The 24,482-nt window shown below is 39.3% G+C and overlaps 1 protein-coding gene across 1 annotated transcript; it reads right to left on the reverse strand.

The window, feature by feature from the left end:
- Positions 1–21,958: 21,958 nt before the first annotated feature.
- Positions 21,959–23,275, reverse strand: LOC141629118 (uncharacterized). Its single transcript, XM_074442174.1, has one exon. It carries the CDS (start codon positions 23,273–23,275, stop codon positions 21,959–21,961), a length of 1,317 nt encoding a protein of 438 aa, XP_074298275.1.
- Between the last annotated feature and the right edge of the window lie 1,207 nt (positions 23,276–24,482).

The following is a 24,482-nucleotide window of genomic DNA, read 5'->3' on the forward strand; positions in this document are numbered from 1 at the left end:
TTTGGCTGCGCTTAAAGTCTTGTGAGTTTCCGAGCTCTTACTTCATGTCTTTTTTACTTAATTTTATCACAAATTCCCGTTTTCCCTCTTATTTCATTATATGATTTTGCACAATGGGGACATTGTGTGATTTGGTTTGGGGAAGGGTTTTGCATTGCATTCATATGTTTTATTGCATTTCTGTTTCACGTTTGTTTCACTTCAGTTTGCATTTGTTATTTCATTTCTCTTATATATACAAAAAATCAAAAAATTGAAAATTTCAAAAATTCAAAATGCACGTTTATTTTAGCATATAGGTCGAGTCGGAACGATAGTATTTCAATGATGACATTGCATTTTCAGCTATTTTACGCCTAAGCCTTGCTAATTGACATGTTATTATTAGAATCATTTGCATAGTCTACGAGTTTTCGTTAAATTCTTGCTGGACTTGAGACTTGACTTAGATTTTTGGCAAACTACATCATTTTCTGAGGTTTAGAGCCTATAACTGGTGACATCTATGACCACTTCATCTAGGATTGTGAGTAGTTACTCCTTATGAGACATGTTACATTAATTTGCATAAATATAAACTTAATCTACTTAATACATGTATGCATTCGGGTTCGTGGTTTGTTGACACGTGTGGAAGAGGTCATCCCTTTATTCATTTTGCCCATAAGCTTCACACTGCCAAAAATAGCCTTTTTGTCCCGTTAACTACATCGTACATTTAGCCTGCCTTTGTCAAGCTAGTAGTTTACGTTTTGGGATTGTTACTTCATTTTTGGTAGCTAATGCTCATTTTGAGATGAAGTTGGGAAGAGATGGAAAAGGGAAGAAAGAAGAGAAAAAAAATGATTCGAAAAAGAGAAAAAGAGTGTTGTACTGTAGAGGACGGTCAATCGACTGCCCATTTTGGTCGATCGACTGAAACCCGAGAAAGATAAAAATCCAAAATCACATGGTTTGAATCTTTATGAGTTGGTGATTTATACTCCCATATTTCATTTGTATCTTATGGGGAGTTGTTTAATTACGGAGATTGTGAGTTTTGTGCTTGAAAATTAGCACCGTTTCGATTGAATTTTGAGCAAGGATTTGGGATGATTTATTATTTTGGTTCCCTTAGTTACTAGCTTGTCTTTTAACTCTGTTTTTATCCAAATTCGTCTTAGCCCTTCTTGCCCATAGCCTCACATATCCATATTTACCTCGGCATGTGTCATGGTCATCTGTTCGGTTGGAATACATATGTACGGTTGTAGGGATTACTTTCATATTACATTGCAGGCATGTTCTTATAGGTCGTAGTTAGGTGAGTGTCACTAACAAGATGAATTCTTTCTATCTTTTACATATACTCACCTGTGCTTATGTGTGATATGAGCGACCCGTGAGAGTCCATAATGATAAGTCTCTATAGCTGATGGTTCAGCAGTTTTTAATGACTTCATAACTCGTTTGCATGATTCATATTGCTAATTGATTGTTAGTTCTAGCATTAAACAGGTTTAGGCTTTACAGTTTGCATTTCGCTCTGAGATTGAACTCGTTCCATTAGGTCTTAGGATCGAGTCTAGTTCTTGCTTGGAGACAAGCAAGGGTTTGGTTTGGGGAAGTTTGATGCGTGTCCTAAATATGATGTTTTACACCCTATTTCACACGCATTTCAGAGCTCAATTATGTAGTTTATGCTACTATTTTCTCTATGTCCGTCTACTTTCGTGTTTTTGTATAATATTGCAGAAATGTGAAGAATCCAGCGGAAATCAAGCCGAATCCGTCCCTAAGTACTTAGCATTGCATTTGACATGGAGTAAAGACTCGGGAAGCAAACTTGGTGCGCATTTCAAGGCCTTAAAGATGTATTTGCGAGAGTTTTAGAAGCGGATTACCAGCTACAGTGGTTTATAGACTGACCTACATGGTCTATAGACTGTCAGAATGCTTCTCGACATTGCAGGCTACTTCAAATGGCGATATCTCGAGTTATAGAGCAGATAATCGAGGGATTCCAATTGAAAGCTTATCCTCTTAGCTTTCCAACGCCGTGTAGAACGTTTGATTTGACCAAGTAACGAAGAAATGGCGGTTGGTTTAATATCGGTGCGCGCTGCAGGAATCGTCAGAATGCAATTCTGTACAGCGCATGTGGTCGATCGACTGGCCTCATTGGTCGATCGACCACTCCACGAGCTGATGCGCAATATAAAAGACGACAGACCGAAGCCCAATTGTAATTAGGTTTAGGAATAGGTTATGTTTTTTTCCAATATAACGTAACTTTACCTGCTGCTTGACACATCTATCATTCATTAGCTTAGTTTAATTCAGTTCCTATAATACATTAATGATTCGTAGTTAGAATTCTCAACAAAGTTCTCATCTTATTTTCGGATTCATTGCTTATTCCTTTGCTTCGGTAACTTTATTCCTTAATTTCAGTTTACTTTCAATTCTTCCGTAGTTTAGTTCTTGCTAATTTAGCTTTCCCAAAGCCAATTTATCGTTTCATATTGATTATTTGTTTAGTTAATTCAATTATGAGTTCATTTGCTTTAGTTGTTAATTTTACTGTTATTATTATCGCTAGTATGTCTAGCTAAATACCCTTTGCTAAGATGTAGGAGATCTATGGCGTAGATGGCATTAGAATAGGTGACCCCGAATTAGGGCATGGTTGATCGACTGGCTTAACTAGTCGATCGACTAAGCCGTGTGGTCGGTCGACTGAAGTAGTTGGTCGATCGACCAGACTGTGTTTGATTAGCGTTTGTTTGATTCGTTAAGTGCAATATTTAACAATGAGACCGAGAGGAGACTTGTTAGATGCTTAGTTTTGACCAACCCGTAGATCGAGAGATAGGGAAGGGCATTAATTAATGAATTAAGACGACTAAATTGCTGAGATCAAGAGATAATGTAATTTAGGCTTCAGGAATCACTAATCGGGGCGAGAGCTAGCATTAGTGAGACTTGGGGACTGGTAGCATAGGCCGAAAGGAGCTACTAGTTAACTTGGACCGAGAGGACTTGTTTTACCCATCCTACACGACTGTATTTCGGACTTACCTAGGATTATGTGCCATCGTAGCTATAGTGAAATGACCGTCTTAGCATTTCTTTTATCATTGTTACCGTCCTTATTTACTTTTATTGTTTTATTTAGTTTATGTTTTTAGACTTAGCTATAATTCATATCAAACCCCCCCCCCCCCCCACTGTTACCGTTAGACTAAAATAAAAGCAACTATAATCTCCCTACCTCCCTACGGATCGACCCTTACTACCACTTGCTAGTTGTAGTTTGGTATTATAAATATTATTTTTGGTGCACACACTGACAGGCATCAAATTTTGGCGCCGTTGCCGGGGAGGCAACGCTAGTTTTAGTTGTTTTTAATTTTAGTCTTTCTTTCTTTAGTCTCAGGGAACTTCGGTTCCTTGAGACCGTTCTCATGTTTCATGTTCTAAGTTTTCCACAGAAAGAGGATGAAATCTTTGGTGCTTATTTAGCCAGACTTTGGGAGTTTATTGAGCCCAGACGAGATGCTTTTTCTGATCTTCAAATATGCTGCACTATTGTCCGGCATATGAATGACCTTACGCGAGCATACCTCGAGTCTATAAGTAAGTGGGATTTCGAAGGAATCCCCGTAATTGAGGTATTAGAATTCTTTAATTTGTTTGCTACAGAATCTCTTAAACCCAACTTTTCTCTTCATGTTGACTCAGATGAGGGGGTGGGTGAGACCTTAGAAACTGATTTAGGAAATGCTGACGGAGACATAGAGGAGACCATTAGCGTGGTTGATAATCCTTTTTATGAGGATAGTTTAGAACCCCTTTATGATTCTTGCACTGATAGTGAGGACGATTTGGAGGATCTCTTTGAGAACCTCCAACTTGATGAGTCTAGCGATAAAGAGAGTGAGGAGGAAAATTTTGACAGTCTTGAGGTTAATTGGGATGCCTATGACGATATTATAGATGAATCTATTATAGAGGACCCGATTGACCCATTTGACTTTACCGCCTCTTGCATTTGGGATGATTATCCACCTTCTCCTTTCGATGACCAGATTTCTCCACCTCACGGTTCATACCCGTCTGAGCATCTTAATTCTACTCGAGTTATTTTTTAGTCAATTGCTCCTGAGCTCTCTAATTCTCCACCTGTGGTTAACTTGAGCTTTTATATTCCGCCCTTAGTGGAGGGGGAATTATTTTGTGGATGATTTTAGGAGCTGCCATAGGAAATTTGTTAGGCTTAAATGTTTTTACATTTTGATTTCCTATGTTATTTCTATCTTATGGTGCTACTTACAGTTTTGTGTAGCACATGCGCAGATGTATGATAGGTTGCTGAGAGCCTTGAGTTGTTTTGATTGGGCTCCATTAGAGTAAGCTGCTGAAGAAAAAGAGGTCGAGCGGGACCTGTCTGAAACCAGCGCTAGCCGGGAGGCAACCCGGATGTGATTTGTTTAGTTTTGCGAATAAAATTCGTAGTTGTTTAAAAAAAATAAATAAGAACTCTTAATGTGTGCTTAGTTTAATTTACGTCTTTAGACTGTTACAATTGGGTTTAGCGCAATTTTGGGCGCGTTTTTATGTGCATTTACAGGTTATTAGACCAAGTTAACTCAATTCATTGAGTTAATCCGAAGAAAGAAGCTGTTTCGTCAGGTAGGTCAGTCGATCGACTGACCTAACTGGTCCATCGACTGCCCTCAGCAGTACAATACCCTCTGATCATCGTGAACTGGTCGATCGACCAGGACCATCGGTCGATCGACCACTGTATTTGTTGTACTTCTTTCTTCAATTTAATTCTTTGCACGTAATTTACCGCTTCATTTTTGTTTTCTCGGATAATGCACGGTATATTCTTTCTTTTCAGGTACTTATTGGTAGCACTGCTGGCTACTGAAACCTCCTAGCTCACGCTGGTTTGGGGAGGTTTCCTTTGGCTGCGCTTAAAGTCTTGTGAGTTTCCGAGCTCTTACTTCATGTCTTTTTTACTTAATTTTATCGCAAATTCCCGTTTTCCCTCTTATTTCATTATATGATTTTGCACAATGGGGACATTGTGTGATTTGGTTTGGGGAAGGGTTTTGCATTGCATTCATATGTTTTATTGCATTTTGCTTTCACGTTTGTTGCACTTCGGTTTGCATTTGTTATTTCATTTCTCTTATATATAAAGAAAATCAAAAAATTGAAAATTTCAAAAATTCAAAATGCACGTTTATTTTAGCATATAAATTAGTCGGAACGATAGTATTTCAATGATGACATTGCATTTTCAGCTATTTTATGCCTAATCCTTGCTAATTGACATGTTATTAGTAGAATCATTTGCATAGTCTACGAGTTTTCGTTAAATTCTTGCTGGACTTGAGACTTGACTTAGATTTTTGGCAAACTACATCATTTTTCTGAGGTTTAGAGCCTATAATCGGTGACATCTATGACCACTTCATCTAGGATTGTGAGTAGTTACTCCTTATGAGACATGTTACATTAATTTGCATAAATATGAACTTAATCTACTTAATACATGTATGCATTCGGGTTCGTGGTTTGTTGACACGTGTGGAAGAGGTCATCCCTTTATTCATTTTGCCCATAAGCTTCTTTGCCAAAAATAGCCTTTTTGTCCCGTTAACTACATCCTACATTTAGCCTTCCTTTGTCAAGCTAGTAGTTTACGTTTTGGGATTGTTACTTCATTTTTGGTAGCTAATGCTCATTTTGAGATGAAGTTGGGAAGAGATGGAAAAGGGAAGAAAGAAGAGAAAAAAAAAATGATTCGAATAAGAGAAAAAGAGTGTTTATCTTGTAGAGGACGGTCAATCGTTGCCCATTTGGTCGATCAAGTGAAACCCGAGAAAGAGAAAAATCAAAAATCACATGGTTTGAATCTTTATGAGTTGGTGATTTATACTCCCATATTTCATTTGTATCTTATGGGGAGTTGTTTAATTACGGAGATTGTGAGTTTTGTGCTTGAAAATTAGCACCGTTTCGATTGAATTTTGAGCAAGGATTTGGGATGATTTATTATTTTGGTTCCCTTAGTTACTAGCTTGTCTTTTAACTCTGTTTTTATCCAAATTCGTCTTAGCCCTTCTTGCCCATAGCCTCACATATCCATATTTACCTCGGCATGTGTCATGGTCATCTGTTCGGTTGGAATACATATGTACGGTTGTAGGGATTACTTTCATATTACATTGCAGGCATGTTCTTATAGGTCGTAGTTAGGTGAGTGTCACTAACAAGATGAATTCTTTCTATCTTTTACATATACTCACCTGTGCTTATGTGTGATATGAGCGACCCGTGAGAGTCCATAATGATAAGTCTCTATAGCTGATGGTTCAGCAGTTTTTAATGACTTCATAACTCGTTTGCATGATTCATATTGCTAATTGATTGTTAGTTCTAGCATTAAACAGGTTTAGGCTTTACAGTTTGCATTTCGCTTCGAGATTGAACTCGTTCCATTAGGTCTTAGGATCGAGTCTAGTTCTTGCTTGGAGACAAGCAAGGGTTTGGTTTGGGGAAGTTTGATGCGTGTCCTAAATATGATGTTTTACACCCTATTTCACACGCATTTCAGAGCTCAATTATGTAGTTTATGCTACTATTTTCTCTATGTCCGTCTACTTTCGTGTTTTTGTATAATATTGCAGAAATGTGAAGAATCCAGCGGAAATCAAGCCGAATCCGTCCCTAAGTACTTAGCATTGCATTTGACATGGAGTAAAGACTCGGGAAGCAAACTTGGTGCGCATTTCAAGGCCTTAAAGATGTATTTGCGAGAGTTTTAGAAGCGGATTACCAGCTACAGTGGTTTATAGACTGACCTACATGGTCTATAGACTGTCAGAATGCTTCTCGACATTGCAGGCTACTTCAAATGGCGATATCTCGAGTTATAGAGCAGATAATCGAGGGATTCCAATTGAAAGCTTATCCTCTTAGCTTTCCAACGCCGTGTAGAACGTTTGATTTGACCAAGTAACGAAGAAATGGCGGTTGGTTTAATATCGGTGCGCGCTGCAGGAATCGTCAGAATGCAATTCTGTACAGCGCATGTGGTCGATCGACCGCCTCATTGGTCGATCGACCACTCCACGAAATGATGCGCAATATAAAAGACAATAGAGGCATCAAGCCCAATTGTAATTAGGTTTAGGAATAGGTTATGTTATTTTCCAATATAACGTAACTTTACTGTTTGCTTGACACATCTATCATTCATTAGCTTAGTTTAATTCAGTTCCTATAATACATTAATGATTCGTAGTTAGAATTCTCAACAAAGTTCTCATCTTATTTTCGGATTCATTGCTTATTCCTTTGCTTCGGTAACTTTATTCCTTAATTTCAGTTTACTTTCAATTCTTCCGTAGTTTAGTTCTTGCTAATTTAGCTTTCCCAAAGCCAATTTATCGTTTCATATTGATTATTTGTTTAGTTAATTCAATTATGAGTTCATTTGCTTTAGTTGTTAATTTTACTGTTATTATTATCGCTAGTATGTCTAGCTAAATACCCTTTGCTAAGATGTAGGAGATCTATGGCGTAGATGGCATTAGAATAGGTGACCCCGAATTAGGGCATGGTCGATCGACTGGCTTAACTAGTCGATCGACTAAGCCGTGTGGTCGGTCGACTGAAGTAGTTGGTCGATCGACCAGACTGTGTTTGATTAGCGTTTGTTTGATTCGTTAAGTGCAATATTTAACAATGAGACCGAGAGGAGACTTGTTAGATGCTTAGTTTTGACCAACCCGTAGATCGAGAGATAGGGAAGGGCATTAATTAATGAATTAAGACGACTAAATTTTGAGATCAAGAGATAATGTAATTTAGGCTTCGGGGAATCACTAATCGGGCGAGAGCTAGCATTAGTGAGACTTAGGGACTAGTAGCATAGGCCGAAAGGAGCTACTAGTTAACTTGGACCGAGAGGACTTGTTTTACCCATCCTACACGATAATCGTATTTCGGACTTACCTAGGATTATGTGCCATCGTAGCTATAGTGAAATGACCGTCTTAGCATTTCTTTTATCATTGTTACCGTCCTTATTTACTTTTATTGTTTTATTTAGTTTATGTTTTTAGACTTAGCTATAATTCATATCAAACCCCCTCCCCCCCCCCCACTGTTACCGTTAGACTAAAATAAAAGCAACTATAATCTCCCTACCTCCCTACGGATCGACCCTTACTACCACTTGCTAGTTGTAGTTTGGTATTATAAATATTATTTTTGGTGCACACACTGACAGGCATCAAATTTTGGCGCCGTTGCCGGGGAGGCAACGCTAGTTTTAGTTGTTTTTAATTTTAGTCTTTCTTTCTTTAGTCTCAGGGAACTTCGGTTCCTTGAGACCGTTCTCATGTTTCATGTTCTAAGTTTTCCACAGAAAGAGGATGAAATCTTTGGTGCTTATTTAGCCAGACTTTGGGAGTTTATTGAGCCCAGACGAGATGCTTTTTCTGATCTTCAAATATGCTGCACTATTGTCCGGCATATGAATGACCTTACGCGAGCATACCTCGAGTCTATAAGTAAGTGGGATTTCGAAGGAATCCCCGTAATTGAGGTATTAGAATTCTTTAATTTGTTTGCTACAGAATCTCTTAAACCCAACTTTTCTCTTCATGTTGACTCAGATGAGGGGGTGGGTGAGACCTTAGAAACTGATTTAGGAAATGCTGACGGAGACATAGAGGAGACCATTAGCGTGGTTGATAATCCTTTTTATGAGGATAGTTTAGAACCCCTTTATGATTCTTGCACTGATAGTGAGGACGATTTGGAGGATCTCTTTGAGAACCTCCAACTTGATGAGTCTAGCGATAAAGAGAGTGAGGAGGAAAATTTTGACAGTCTTGAGGTTAATTGGGATGCGTATGACGATATTATAGATGAATCTATTATAGAGGACCCGATTGACCCATTTGACTTTACCGCCTCTTGCATTTGGGATGATTATCCACCTTCTCCTTTCGATGACCAGATTTCTCCACCTCACGGTTCATACCCGTCTGAGCATCTTAATTCTACTCGAGTTATTTTTTAGTCAATTGCTCCTGAGCTCTCTAATTCTCCACCTGTGGTTAAATTGAGCTTTTATATTCCGCCCTTAGCTGGAGGGCAGAATTATTTTGTGGATGATTTTAGGAGCTGCCATAGGAAATTTGTTAGGCTTAAATGTTTTTACATTTTGATTTCCTATGTTATTTCTATCTTATGGTGCTACTTACAGTTTTGTGTAGCACATGCGCAGATGTATGATAGGTTCTTTGAGAGCCTTGAGTTGTTTTGATTGGGCTCCATTAGAGTAATTTTTGAAGAAAAAGAGGTCGAGCGGGACTGTATCGAAACCAGCGCTAGCCGGGAGGCAACCCGGATGTGATTTGTTTAGTTTTGCGAATAAAATTCGTAGTTGTTTAAAAAAATAAATAAGAACTCTTAGTGTGTGCTTAGTTTAATTTCCGTCTTTAGACTGTTACAATTGGGTTTAGCGCAATTTTGGGCGCGTTTTTATGTGCATTTACAGGTTATTAGACCAAGTTAACTCAATTCATTGAGTTAATCCGAAGAAAGAAGCTGTTTCGTCAGGTAGGTCAGTCGATCGACTGACCTAACTGGTCCATCGACTGCCCTCAGCAGTACAATACCCTCTGATCATCGTGAACTGGTCGATCGACCAGGACCATCGGTCGATCGACCACTGTATTTGTTGTACTTCTTTCTTCAATTTAATTCTTTGCACGTAATTTACCGCTTCATTTTTGTTTTCTCGGATAATGCACGGTATATTCTTTCTTTTCAGGTACTTATTGGTAGCACTGCTGGCTACTGAAACCTCCTAGCTCACGCTGGTTTGGGGAGGTTTCCTTTGGCTGCGCTTAAAGTCTTGTGAGTTTCCGAGCTCTTACTTCATGTCTTTTTTACTTAATTTTATCGCAAATTCCCGTTTTCCCTCTTATTTCATTATATGATTTTGCACAATGGGGACATTGTGTGATTTGGTTTGGGGAAGGGTTTTGCATTGCATTCATATGTTTTATTGCATTTCTGTTTCACGTTTGTTGCACTTCAGTTTGCATTTGTTATTTCATTTCTCTTATATATAAAGAAAATCAAAAAATTGAAAATTTCAAAAATTCAAAATGCACGTTTATTTTAGCATATAGGTCGAGTCGGAACGATAGTATTTCAATGATGACATTGCATTTTCAGCTATTTTATGCCTAATCCTTGCTAATTGACATGTTATTAGTAGAATCATTTGCATAGTCTACGAGTTTTCGTTAAATTCTTGCTGGACTTGAGACTTGACTTAGATTTTTGGCAAACTACATCATTTTCTGAGGTTTAGAGCCTATAACTGGTGACATCTATGACCACTTCATCTAGGATTGTGAGTAGTTACTCCTTATGAGACATGTTACATTAATTTGCATAAATATGAACTTAATCTACTTAATACATGTATGCATTCGGGTTCGTGGTTTGTTGACACGTGTGGAAGAGGTCATCCCTTTATTCATTTTGCCCATAAGCTTCACACTGCCAAAAATAGCCTTTTTGTCCCGTTAACTACATCCTACATTTAGCCTGCCTTTGTCAAGCTAGTAGTTTACGTTTTGGGATTGTTACTTCATTTTTGGTAGCTAATGCTCATTTTGAGATGAAGTTGGGAAGAGATGGAAAAGGGAAGAAAGAAGAGAAAAAAAAAATGATTCGAATAAGAGAAAAAGAGTGTTGTACTGTAGAGGACGGTCAATCGACTGCCCATTTGGTCGATCAAGTGAAACCCGAGAAAGAGAAAAATCAAAAATCACATGGTTTGAATCTTTATGAGTTGGTGATTTATACTCCCATATTTCATTTGTATCTTATGGGGAGTTGTTTAATTACGGAGATTGTGAGTTTTGTGCTTGAAAATTAGCACCGTTTCGATTGAATTTTGAGCAAGGATTTGGGATGATTTATTATTTTGGTTCCCTTAGTTACTAGCTTGGCTTTTAACTCTGTTTTTATCCAAATTCGTCTTAGCCCTTCTTGCCCATAGCCTCACATATCCATATTTACCTCGGCATGTGTCATGGTCATCTGTTCGGTTGGAATGCATATGTACGGTTGTAGGGTTTACTTTCATATTACATTGCAGGCATGTTCTTATAGGTCGTAGTTAGGTGAGTGTCACTAACAAGATGAATTCTTTCTATCTTTTACATATACTCACCTGTGCTTATGTGTGATATGAGCGACCCGTGAGAGTCCATAATGATAAGTCTCTATAGCTGATGGTTCAGTAGTTTTTAATGACTTCATAACTCGATTGCATGATTCATATTGCTAATTGATTGTTAGTTCTAGCATTAAACAGGTTTAGGCTTTACAGTTTGCATTTCGCTCTGAGATTGAACTCGTTCCATTAGGTCTTAGGATCGAGTCTAGTTCTTGCTTGGGGACAAGCAAGGGTTTGGTTTGGGGAAGTTTGATGCGTGTCCTAAATATGATGTTTTACACCCTATTTCACACGCATTTCAGAGCTCAATTATGTAGTTTATGCTACTATTTTCTCTATTTCCGTCTACTTTCGTGTTTTTGTATAATATTGCAGAAATGTGAAGAATCCAGCGGAAATCAAGCCGAATCCGTCCCTAAGTACTTAGCATTGCATTTGACATGGAGTAAAGACTCGGGAAGCAAACTTGGTGCGCATTTCAAGGCCTGAAAGATGTATTTGCGAGAGTTTTAGAAGCGGGTTACCAGCTACAGTGGTTTATAGACTGACCTACATGGTCTATAGACTATCAGAATGCTTCTCGACATTGCAGGCTACTTCAAATGGCGATATCTCGAGTTATAGAGCATATAATCGAGGCATTCCAATTGGAGGTGAAAGCTTATCCTCTTAGCTTTCCAACGCTGTGTAGAACGTTTGATTTGACCAAGTAACGAATAAATGGCGGCTGGTTTAATATCGGTGCGCGCTGCAGGAATCGTCAGAATGCAATTCTGTACAGCGCATGTGGTCGATCGACTGGCCTCATTGGTCGATCGACCACTCCACGAGCTGATGCGCAATATAAAAGATGAGAGACCGAAGCCCAATTGTAATTAGGTTTAGGAATAGGTTATGTTATTTTCCTATATAACGTAACTTTACCTGCTGCTTGACACATCTATCATTCATTAGCTTAGTTTAATTCAGTTCCTATAATACATTAATGATTCGTAGTTAGAATTCTCAACAAAGTTCTCATCTTATTTTCGGATTCATTGCTTATTCCTTTGCTTCGGTAACTTTATTCCTTAATTTCAGTTTACTTTCAATTCTTCCGTAATTTAGTTCTTGCTAATTTAGCTTTCCAAAAGCCAATTTATCGTTTCATGTTGATTATTTGTTTAGTTAATTCAATTATGAGTTCATTTGCTTTAGTTGTTAATTTTACTGTTATTATTATCGCTAGTATGTCTAGCTAAATACCCTTTGCTAAGATGTAGGAGATCTATGGCGTAGATGGCATTAGAATAGGTGACCCCGAATTAGGGCATGGTCGATCGACTGGCTTAACTAGTCGATCGACTAAGCCGTGTGGTCGGTCGACTGAAGTAGTTGGTCGATCGACCAGACTGTGTTTGATTAGCGTTTGTTTGATTTGTTAAGTGCAATATTTAACAATGAGACCGAGTGGAGACTTGTTAGATGCTTAGTTTTGATCAACCCGTAGATCGAGAGATAGGGAAGGGCATTAATTAATGAATTAAGACGACTAAATTGCTGAGATCAAGAGATAATGTAATTTAGGCTTTAGGAATCACTAATCGGGGCGAGAGCTAGCATTAGTGAGACTTAGGGACTGGTAGCATAGGCCGAAAGGAGCTACTAGTTAACTTGGACCGAGAGGACTTGTTTTAACCATCCTACACGACTGTATGTCGGACTTACCTAGGATTATATGCCATCCTAGCTATAGTGAACTGGCCGTCTTAGCATTTCTTTTATCATTGTTTACCGTCCTTATTTACTTTTATTTGTTTATTTAGTTTATGTTTTAGACTTAGCTATAATTCATATCAAACCCCCCCCCTCCCTCACTGTTACCGTTAGACTGAAATAAAAGCAACTATAATCTACCTACCTCCCTACATCACCTTTGTCCGCAAACACGCAAGGACGTCTCCGAAGATGCCTCAGGTATGACTCCTTCTTATGGCTGGCGAGCCTTTGTACGTAGTCTAATGGACTTTAAACGACCCGCACGGACAGTTTACAAACTCTAAACTATTCCTGTCAATAGGTCCTTGGCTCGTACCCTGGAGTCGCCTTGGCGTCACCCTTCCCGACGGCAGGTCCTTGGCCCGAATCCTTTAGAGCCGTCTCGACGTCATTTGGGTCTCCAGGTTGTAATCTTCGATTGACCTGGGGGCTCTACTTTGACTTTCGCCCTGTCCAAGCCTCAGTCAAAGTGGGGGCTCTGTAGATACCCAGTATCTGCTGAGACTCCAACAAACACCCGATGATTATCGGACTACAACATGTTTTGGAATCGCGGCGTTTGATCGACAGTTTGTGTACAACTTTACGTCGGAAAACTTAAAACGATTTCGAAAATAAAACATTTCAAAACTTTTCGAAAGTACCTGAAGTGTTTAATGCATGACGACGGGGTCGCAATGACACTAACTAGAGTCAAAACCAACACCGGACCAAAAACTGACTCAAAAATTCAAATCCCAACTCCAACAACGAGTCAAACCGAGTCAACAATAAAAAACTAACCATTTCAAACCTTCTATACTAAGATTTCCCGGATTCATGAATGGTCAAGTACCAAACATGTAACTACAAATCCTAGGATAGAACAAATCATGATTGCACTTGTGTGAAAGTGACGGGACAACTCAAAGACCTGCGACTTGGCTCGCGCCTCTTTGAGCATCCTAGGTGGCCACGTCTCTCAAAACAAACACAACCACTCATTTTCCTATAAATACCCCTCAAATGCCCCCATTTGAGAACTTACGCGACTGTGCGCCCCCTCTTTTCTCCCTTAAAATTCACGACTCGACTTCTTAAGTCACAATCCGACGCGTATTTAAAACCTACCGATCGTAAATACAAGCCTTACTCATTGTTTGGTACCGTCATCGTGGATTAAATCACTTGACCGACCATTTCGACCACTACACTGTCACTAATCTTAATAAAACACTCTTGTTACTTACCAAAACGGTTCTAAACCGAGTCTTTTCCGACCAAACGAGTTGTTACACTTACGTTAGTTTCTCGTCATAACCAAACATGTAAGTATGAGGGTGTAAAAATCCTTCTTCTATCATGTCTTTGCTTCTTTTATGACCATAACATGCTAAAACATGCATAACACGATCCAAAACATAGGATAGACGAGATAAAACCGAGTTTTGGCCTGAGACAGAAGCCCCTTGTTCTGCACAGAGGCCCGCGCCTTAATGGGGTGTCCATGTCAAAACTCAACCGTGTTTGTTCTCGTCCTCTCTCATTAATCTATTTTCATATCTGTAATCGGTTTTTACCATTTCGAATGTTTCCAAACCCTTTTATTTATTTTTACAAATTTTAACCATAAAACATTTTTCACCCTTGGTTCTTAATACCATGACGGTTTAATCCGTGTTCCGGTGATAATATTTGGTTAATAACATTTAAAAGGTATTTTAAAACCTTTCATTTCATTTCTTTACATTTTGAGAGGTATTTTAAAGTCTTTCAACATTTCTTTACATTTCCAAAATAAACATATTAGTCACCAACACAAACTCATCCTTGGTTCCACATACCATGCCGGATTTTAACCCGGGTACGATGATGAGTATCGACTAATTATATTCAAATGAACTTAAAACAATTAGTTCATGATCATTCTCAAAACTATCCATGTCAAGTCAAACCCGACACCGAATATCATCAAAATAATGATGATTATTCGAGTCTCGTTCCTCAAATCAACAAATACGGTTTAAACGACCCTTTCAAACCAAAACGGGTTTAAATACCCACTTTTCAACACATTTCATAAACGTTTTTCAAATGGTCAGAGCACGGCAAATAACCGTTGACTGACCCGCGCCTAAACAGGCCTTTTCTTCCTTATTTTCACAACCAGGGGAGACCCCCTTGCACCGCCAACAGGCTCGCGTCTCATGTGGCCGCCTGGTGCAGGGTCTGTTCCCTTTCCAGCATTAGTCTAGGACGCTCCCGACTCCGGCCAACCCGGATATATGACGGATCAGATGATTATTTGCTCATTTAAAAATCACATTTGCAAAATGCCTTACTAAGACAATTGGATCAAGTTATGCGCCATAAACCTAATACGGTAAATGGATTTTAATTTTCGTCTTGCATGCAAATCAACCATAAATCCAACTCGACATCTTCTACTTGATACTTGGATTAAATCAACCGACTTAGAAAGCTCTCACATGTTAGGTTTAAATTATTGGATGCGCATTCATGCATTTAAACCGTTTTATCAACTTTTGCATTCAACCAACCAAGATCGATCAGTAGAGGCCACTACCGCAGGCGGGATTGGGTGTCTAATTAAAGGGCTTCCCAATACGTACCTTCACCTCTTACTCAGAAACTTTGGATAGTGGACGACCTTATCCAGGGCGTACGAGAGTCATTCTAGAGATAGGATGTTAAAGAGGGACGATTCCTATTCTTTAGTACCTATGTCAAACCCTGCTTTGTGCTTCGTTTGACCGAGGTATAAAGTTGATTCGAACGGGTTCCAAGCATCCCACAAATGCTTGGTGGCGACTCCGAACATCTCTAATCGTTTCGAGACCCTTACCGAGACGAAACCGACTGATCTAAAACAATCCGGTCGAAAGCATTTTTACGCCGCCGAGCGTGGCTTTCAAAAGACCGCTGCACGTCCTCTGATCAACCGGGCTTGCAGGTGGGCCGATGTCCACATTTTTGCATCCTCGAAAAAGCTTGTCAATCCTCAATTGTCGCTCATGGCGACATCCTCATCACTATCATTGCTATCATCATCTTCCTCATTATCATCATCATCATCTACCTCCATGGGCCCGGAGGGTTCACCATTTTCATCATTACTTGAACTTTGCACTTCTTCATCTTCTTCCTCATGGCAAGAGTCACTAATTTCCCCGTTCTCAACAACAATCTCCTTCCCCTTAGTAACTTGACTATCCACGGTGGCATCTCTAAGAGCACTCGGAAAGAATTCTTCCCTATCCGCCCAACTAGGCAAAGGACATGAAGGAACAAGTAATCCTTGCCTAGCTAAGTGTAGGAGGGGCGGATATTGAGCTCGGTAAGCATTGAACCGATCCTCATGAGCTTCCTTATGCATATGTTGCATTAATTGAGTCAAATAGTTGTTGCCTACAACAACATTAGTGCCAATTGGTGCGAATTCATGGTAGGCAAATGGATATGGTGGAGTCACAATAGAGGAGGAGGAGGGCTTGGCATGCGATTCCCTATGTTGCTTCATAATAATCTCGGCTTCATCAGAGACGGGTAGAAGGTAGCTTGGACTTCGGACATTGATGCGTCATATCTTGTTAGGCAAGATGAAGGACTTAGCTACTTTAGTGAGCCACTCATACTTGTTGTCAAGATTATCATTCTTGACCCAATGGAACTTGTTTATCATAGTGGCCAAATCAAGAAGGTTGCCTCCTTTAACCGGTTTATATGTCTTGTCTTTGTTAAAATCCGGGTTAAATTGTTTGGCTAACCATGTTACTAATCCTCCATTCACAATAAAAAGTCGCTCCATCTTTACCATGGTCAATTGTAAGCCACCGTTCAAGTAAGAGTTGAAGTATGTTTTATTCCTTGGTGAACTTTTTGTTGACATTCATGGTGGATTCAAGGTAGACAAAGTCAAGGTCGGTAAAGTGATTGGTGCATTTTCTTGCAATTAAAGTGTTGCCCAAAAACTTGTGCCATACCCTTATACCTGGATGGTGGACATAAAGAACTTAGCACTCATGAAAAGACTCAAATTTTCGCCCAGTTATCGCTTTCCAAAGGGGTGCGGCATCATAATGTGAAGGATTTTTCTCATAATGATAGTGTTCTTCAAGACCAAACACTTTGCCAAATTCTTTCATAGACATTCGCCTATCCTTGTTCTCAAGGCGGAATTCAACATTTTTCCGACCCTCTACCTTAGTCACCTTCAAGGAGCTTACAAACTCTATGGTAAGGGAAGGGTAGGTTAATTATTGTATTTCAAAGACGGTAGGCATCTTGGCATATGAATTTGGTAGGTAAAATAGTCTTCTTAGTAAGGGATACAAATGATTTCCTATGAGAATCAATTATGAAAGTTACCTCCGGATAATCTTACAATTGTTCAATGACCGAAGTAGGTGTAGCTTCCACCATAGGAGTAGCAACTTCTTGAATCTCCGCCCTTGGTTGATGCACTACCATAGCCTTTGAAGCTAAAAGAGCTTGTTGCCTTTTGGAAAGATTTGAGGTTGTGGGTGCCTTGTTTCCAGCTTTTGTTGTTACCATGTTGTTCTCCTTGTCAAAATTGAATCAACAAACCAATATTGTGCTTGAATGCTCCTTGTTTCCTCAAGCTTCAATCAATTCCCAATCAATTTAGGATTTTCGAATTTGTTTTGAAACCCTATAAAATCGACTCAATGTGTGAGGAATTTGTTGTTTGGAACAAAACTAATCAACTAGAGGAATAAAAACAAAGTAAAGCAAATAGAGGGGTTGTAAACCATTGATTAGAGGCACTAGGGTGTTATAGGTTCATAGGGGATTCATGGGAGTTGATCATACAAACATGTTCTCAATTATATAGGAAGCACTTATTCTTGTGATGGGATCGAGTTGGTGTATAAGCTTACAATCCCTAAGAAGGTTTGGGTCCTCGAGCCGAATTGATTAGATTGTACAACACCTACAGGTCGACTTAATCCTTTCTATTCAACTATATGCATCGTCTAATGAGGCTCGAGTTGGTGTATTAGCTTACAAACCTCATTGAAAAGATAGGTGATGGGTAAAAAATACAAGGATTCATAGGCTCGTTTTTCATCAAACATAACATGTGCATAAGTTGAAATCACAACAAGCAAGCAATTTAATTATGAAAAAATATTAGATTAAGTATGAATCATTCCCCATGTTTGTTTCCCCTAATTCCCCATTAACCCTAGCTAAGGAAACTACTCATTCATGATAAAGTTTAACATGTTAATAAGGTTGTCAATCATACTAACAAGGCAAAACATGATGAATAAATGAAAGTGATTAACAATAATTAAACAAGGTTAAGAGAGAATTATACCTATGAAGATGATTCCAAATAATAAAGCAAATAAAAATAGAAGTACTTGATGATTGATGGAAGGTTGTCAATCCTCCAAATAAACCCAAATAATCTTCTAATTACCTAAAATAAAGGAAGAACAATAGAGAAATTAAGGAAAGATTAAGATATGATTAATATTGTGAATTGTATTACAACTAAATTAAGACTAATTTGAGTTTATTTAGAGATGATTACCACTAAACTAAGGATGGATTAAGAGAGCATAAAAATTGGATGATAATCTAGGTAGTACAAAGGGATATTTATACTAAAGATTAGGTACAAGGATTAGGATTACTTAGGGCTTGAATGACTATTAAGACCCCAAGAAAAGTTGAGGAAATGCTCCTCTCGATGGAAATGAGCGGGTCCCCTTGCTAGTCTTGCCATGATCCGCTCGTCCTGTGTTGTGGCACGGGCTCTTCTGACTTCTTATCCTCTCGGATCCAGGGGAAGACGCTCGGATTCTGGCTTCTCAAGCCGCTCGTCCTGGGAGCAAGATGCCCGGATCTTGGTGTTGTGAGACGCCCAGATCGTGCATGATCCGCTCGGATTTCTGGACAGACTGCTTCTCTTCTTTAGCTCCCCAACAATCCGCAAGGATCATGTTGGGGATGCAAGGATCCTTTCGTCATTACCCATTTCACTTTATTATCTACTTAGGCCTCTAGTGTCGGTCTCTCTTTGATGCTTGGTCATTAGGTGCGATCCATTTAGCTCCATTTTGCCACATAAATGCAAGGTTAGCACTCCTTTCCTACCAAGGAGACAAAAACTCAAAGAATATGCAAAATGGGAAACTAAAGATAGTAAATGACCCAATTTTGTGCTATAAAGCATGGGAACGAGGTTAATTCAGGGACTAAATGTGCTCAAATATGAGTCACATCACAACCTTTCACCGGTTTCAATGCCTCACAAATCGGTAATGGCCCATGACGTGCTTTGGCAAATCATGGTTCCGTGGGAGAAGTTCCGCCGCCTAAAAACCAAAACGCAGGGATGCGCGCGGCGCGGGTGGCCCTGTCCACAGTTTGGCGACTCCTCTGGGGACGATACACTTACTTGTTACCCAAGGTGATGAATGATTCATATATCTCTTATTATACATCTCTAATAACTAAGTGATTTAGTTTAGTCATAAACTAATATAAGATCTTATGCATGCAAAACAAGTTCAATAAAAGAGAAGAATTAGTCATTCTTACAATGGTGGCCGAATGGGTTTATACTAATTGGTCTCCTACCAAATTAGTCTTCTTTAAGGAAAAACCGAGTGCCCCAAAAACTTAGATCCAATTGCAAGATCTACTCCCTAAGGATTGTACCAAGGTAATCCCTCTCAATACATTTACTAATTTTAATACTAGAAATTAGTAGATGTTCCTTTAAGTTTAACTAATATAAATTATTACTACTACTAGTAATTAGATCTTAATATTTTTTTGGTAGAAGGTAAGTTCTTCTCATTAAGCACAAAAGCAACTATTACAAACTAAGGACAATAATAATTAAGAGTAGCTTCTATATTTTAGAAGCCATCCAGTTTGTATCTACACTTGTTACAATCTTACATCTAATCATTCTTAATTTGAGACATTGTTGAATCTGGTGAATCACAATGCTCGGTCTCAAAAGAATTCCTTCCAATCTTGCTTGATTTCCTTGATGCCACACTGTATAATAGACTGCCATGACAGCAGCCAGACAGACATTCCTCTTCAGCAGGCTCCAGTTTCTTCTTCCCACCCAAATTATCCCATTCACAGGAGGTTTAGGAATACAGAGCCAATCACAAATCCCTGCCAGTACCATTGATGCATACTGACAGTCTTGAAAAACATGCTCAACTGTCTCTTGACCAGCATTACACAGGCAACATATATCATCCTGGCAAATGCCATGCTTGAACAGTCTAGCTTTGACATTCAGAGCATTCCTAAGGATTAACCATGACAAAAATTTATGTTTAGGCAAAGCCCAACTCTTCCAAATCAGTTTTGCCCATCCAACTTTCTGTTCCTTATGTCGAATCCAATCATATCCTAAGCACACAGTATACCCCTTCTTATCAGCAAGCCAAATACCAGCAGCATAACCAGACTGAAAATCATCTCTAACTCTGCAGATAGTCTTCCAGTTGCAGCTCATATGAGTCTTAGGAACATGACTATCTCAACTGCTACCTCTGATATATACCTGATGCACCCATTTGACCCACAAACTATCAGGCATGCTATATATCCACCATACTAGTTTCCCAATGGTAGCCCTATTCCAGTCAAGGCTATATCTAAGTCCAAGTCCCCCCTCACTCTGAGGAGTACACACCTTTTCCCAATTAACCATAGGTGTTCTAAGGTAGACACTAGTGCCATCCCATAGATAATTCCTACAAATACTATCAATCTTCTTCATCACACCTTTAGGAATCATAAAAATATTTGCCCAATATGTAAAGAGTGAAGTGAGAACAGATTTAACCAAAACAAGCCTCCTAGCATAGGAGAGCTTCCTAGCTCTAAAAGATCTGATTCTCTCAACAATTTTTTCAATCAGGACCTGGCATTCCTTTTTACCCAGTCTACCAGCAGTGATGGGTATACCCAAGTATTTAAAAGGAAGCTGTCCTTCTACACAGCCTGAAAGCCCAATAATATAGTCTCTAACCTTTCTCTGAACTCCAGAAAAATAGATATTGGACTTGTGATTATTCATTTGTAGTCCTGAAGCTGCAGAAAAGGTGGCAAAGGATCTCAACAAAACCACAACAGACTGTGTATCACCTTTGGAAAAAAGTAACAAATCATCAGCAAACATAAGGTGCTGCAATTTAAGTCTACTGCAAAGGGAATGAAATTTGAAAGGTAGCACCTCAGTAGCAAAATTCAGGACCCTAGACAGATAATCCATTGCAATTGTAAATAACAAGGGAGAGAGAGGGTCTCCTTGTCTCAAACCTTGTTTCCCATGAAAAAAACCAAAAGCTTCACCATTAAGCACCAGTGAATAGGAAGCAGTGGTCACACATACCTGAATCATTGTGATAAAATGAGGAGGAAAGTTCAAAGCTCTCTGCATCTGGAAGAGGAAGGACCAATTGACTGAGTCATAAGCTTTTTTAAGGTCAGCTTTAATAAGACATCTAGGGGAGACAGATGACCTATTATACAATCTGATGATATCCTGGCAAACAAGGATATTTTCAATAATATTTCTACCCTGGATAAAACCTCCTTTATTAGGACTGATAATATGAGGGAGGATCTTGGCAAGCCTAGCACAAAGGAGCTTAGAAGTAACTATCTATAGGACATTACAACAAGCAATGGGCCTGAATTCTGTCACATCCTCAGGTAAAGGCACTTTTGGGATCAGAGTAACCAAGGTATGGTTGATTTATTTTAGAAGTCTTCCATGAGTAAAAAAAATCAGAAATGGCCTTACAGATATCACCCCCAATGGTCTCCCAAGAGTCCTTAAAGAATTCACTTGAGTAACCATCAGGGCCAGGAGCTTTATGGTTAGGGATAGAAAACAAAGCATCCTTGATCTCTTCATTAGTCACTACTCAACAATATCTGCCAGTGCTCATCAGAACAAATAGGGCCCTTCTTAACCACAGATGCTTTAACTGACTTCAGGTCAGCAGACTCACCCAACAATTGTTGATAAAAAGTTAGGAAAGCCTGCTGAATATCATCAGGCTCATTACAGCAATGCCCCTCCACATCAGTAATTTGAAGGACCTTATTTCTAGCATGTATGCTCTTCATATAACTATGAAACATTTTAGTATTAGAGTCACCATCAGTAAGCCAAATTGCTTTAGATTTTTGAACGAGGAAGCTATTACAAGCAGTTTGTAACTCCTGATACTCCTTCAAAGCTACTAACTCAGTAGCAATCAAGTCAGAGTTAGTAGGATCACTTCTCAGCTGGGTCTGAATATACTCAAGATACTTCCAATCCCTCATACAATTGTTCTCAACATCACTAAATAAATCTCTATTCAGAGCTTTTAAGGGATTCTTGAGCATCCTAAGCTTCTGAACTATCTGAAACATAGGAGTACCATAGATACAATGCTCCCAAATCTTCTGGACAGTTGGGATAAAAAGAGCCACACCACTCCACATATTAAAATATTTAAAGGAGCTTTTCCTCTGGCATGTTGAAGACTGCCTCTGGATAATGCAAGGGGTGTGGTAAAAATACCCTTCCACATGAAAATGAGCATAATAATCAGCTCGATCATTAACCCATTCATGATTCACTAAGGCCCTATCCAACCTGCTGTACACTCTAGTAGCTGCTTCCTGCTTATTATTCCAAGTGAAATAGGAACCAGTAGCAGAAATGTCCACTAGGTTACAACAGTCCACACAATCCTGAAAATCAGCAATTTCCTCCTCAGTTGACTGCCCCCCCAACCTTTCACAAGGACTGAGAACTGTATTAAAATCCCCCATAACAATCCAAGGGCCATTAATAAGACTCTTAAAGTGAGTAAGTCTATTCCATAAATCTTTCCTATCCTGCAAATCATTGAAGGCATATACCATGGTAAGATAAAATGAACCACCAGAATTTAACTCCCCCACCTTCACATGAATAAACTGGGCATTATATTCCATAAACTGGATTTGATACAAATGAGGCTTCCATAAAAGCCACACCCTTCCCCCCTTATGCCACAGGGAATTAGTTAAAACACACCACCCAGCATAAAGACTGTCTCTGACCCTATTTAGAGACGAAGGCTTAGCCTTCGTCTCAAGGAGGCCAAATAGTCCAATATCATGATGCTGCAAAAACCACTTAACATACTTTTGCTTGCTTGGACTATTTAACCCCCTCACATTCCAAAAGCCCATCATTGTGACCCACCCCCCTCAGGGGGTAAAATCACAGACCTCGTCCCAATTCCCACCCTAGGGGTAGCATTGTTTAAAGCTTCCATAAAAGAATATTGACCAAAGAAAGTAGAGTTAGACCCATGATCAATCAATTCTTGTCTGCTAAGCCTGATAATGGGTCTAGCAGGAGTATTAGGCATATGAGACACAGTACCCATCTCTTGCACAGCAGGTGTCTTAGATCTGTTCAAAGGAGTATTCTGAATTATCTTCTTAGGAGTAGGCACAATAACTCTGGGAGTGACCACCTTAGGAGTGATAGACTTAGCCACAGTCACATTTTGAGGAGCTGTTTTGGTAGTCTGCACCTTAGGCTGCCACTGCTGAGTAGTCCTTGATTTAGGCTGCCTCTTACTCTGCACCTTACTCTTAACCTTCTTACACATCAGTTCCGAGTGTCCTACCCCACCACAGTCCTTACAGAGGATAGGGTTCCACTCACTCTCCACCTTGATAGTAACCTCTTCCCCATGTTCATCCAGGAATTTAACTGAAGAAGTTAAGGCCTTCCCAAAGGGAACATCAACTAGAACCCTAGCATAAGCCAATCTAGTACGTTCCTCTGTTGGTCCATCACACCTAACATAATCCCCAATCAAACCAAATATACGAGGAATACAGTTGCCCCAAAATTTCAAAGGTAGGTCAAGCAATCTAACCCACACAGGAACAACAGTAACCTTCTCTTTTGTAAGAGGTAAAGAAGGAGACCAAGGACGCACAATGATTGGCTTGTTTTCAAATAAGAAGTGACTATGATGCACAACAGAGTCCATATCTTTTTTCTTACGAAATCTCACCAGGAAGACCCCAGAAGGCAAGAAAGAAACTCTGTCAACACCATACTCATCCCATGAACGATAGATAAAATCCTCAACCACCTCCCATGGAGGATTCGCCCCCAAAATAAAGCATACAACAGAATTCTGCCTGAAATCAAGCTCCTTTTTAACATCAGAAGCAGAAAATTGAAGCATACCTTCTGGTTCCTCATGAATAGTAGATAATTTTTCCTTACTCTTCCCATTCTTTGGTGCAGACCATCCTTCAGGTTCATCTTCTATAAGATCATCCAAATCCAAAGGTTCAAGGTCAACCGGATTCGAGACGATTTTAACAGAAGATGCAGGACCAAGGACCGTGAAAAACAAAAGAGAGAACCGAT

The sequence above is a fragment of the Silene latifolia genome, chromosome Y (genome assembly GCF_048544455.1).
Source record: "Silene latifolia isolate original U9 population chromosome Y, ASM4854445v1, whole genome shotgun sequence".
In the NCBI taxonomy this organism is placed as follows: Eukaryota; Viridiplantae; Streptophyta; class Magnoliopsida; order Caryophyllales; family Caryophyllaceae; genus Silene; species Silene latifolia.

What these genes read in the sequence shown, in the direction of transcription:
- LOC141629118 (XM_074442174.1), bottom strand. Translation starts at nt 23,275, where the DNA reads ATGGGCTTTTGGAATGTGAGGGGGTTAAATAGTCCAAGCAAGCAAAAG.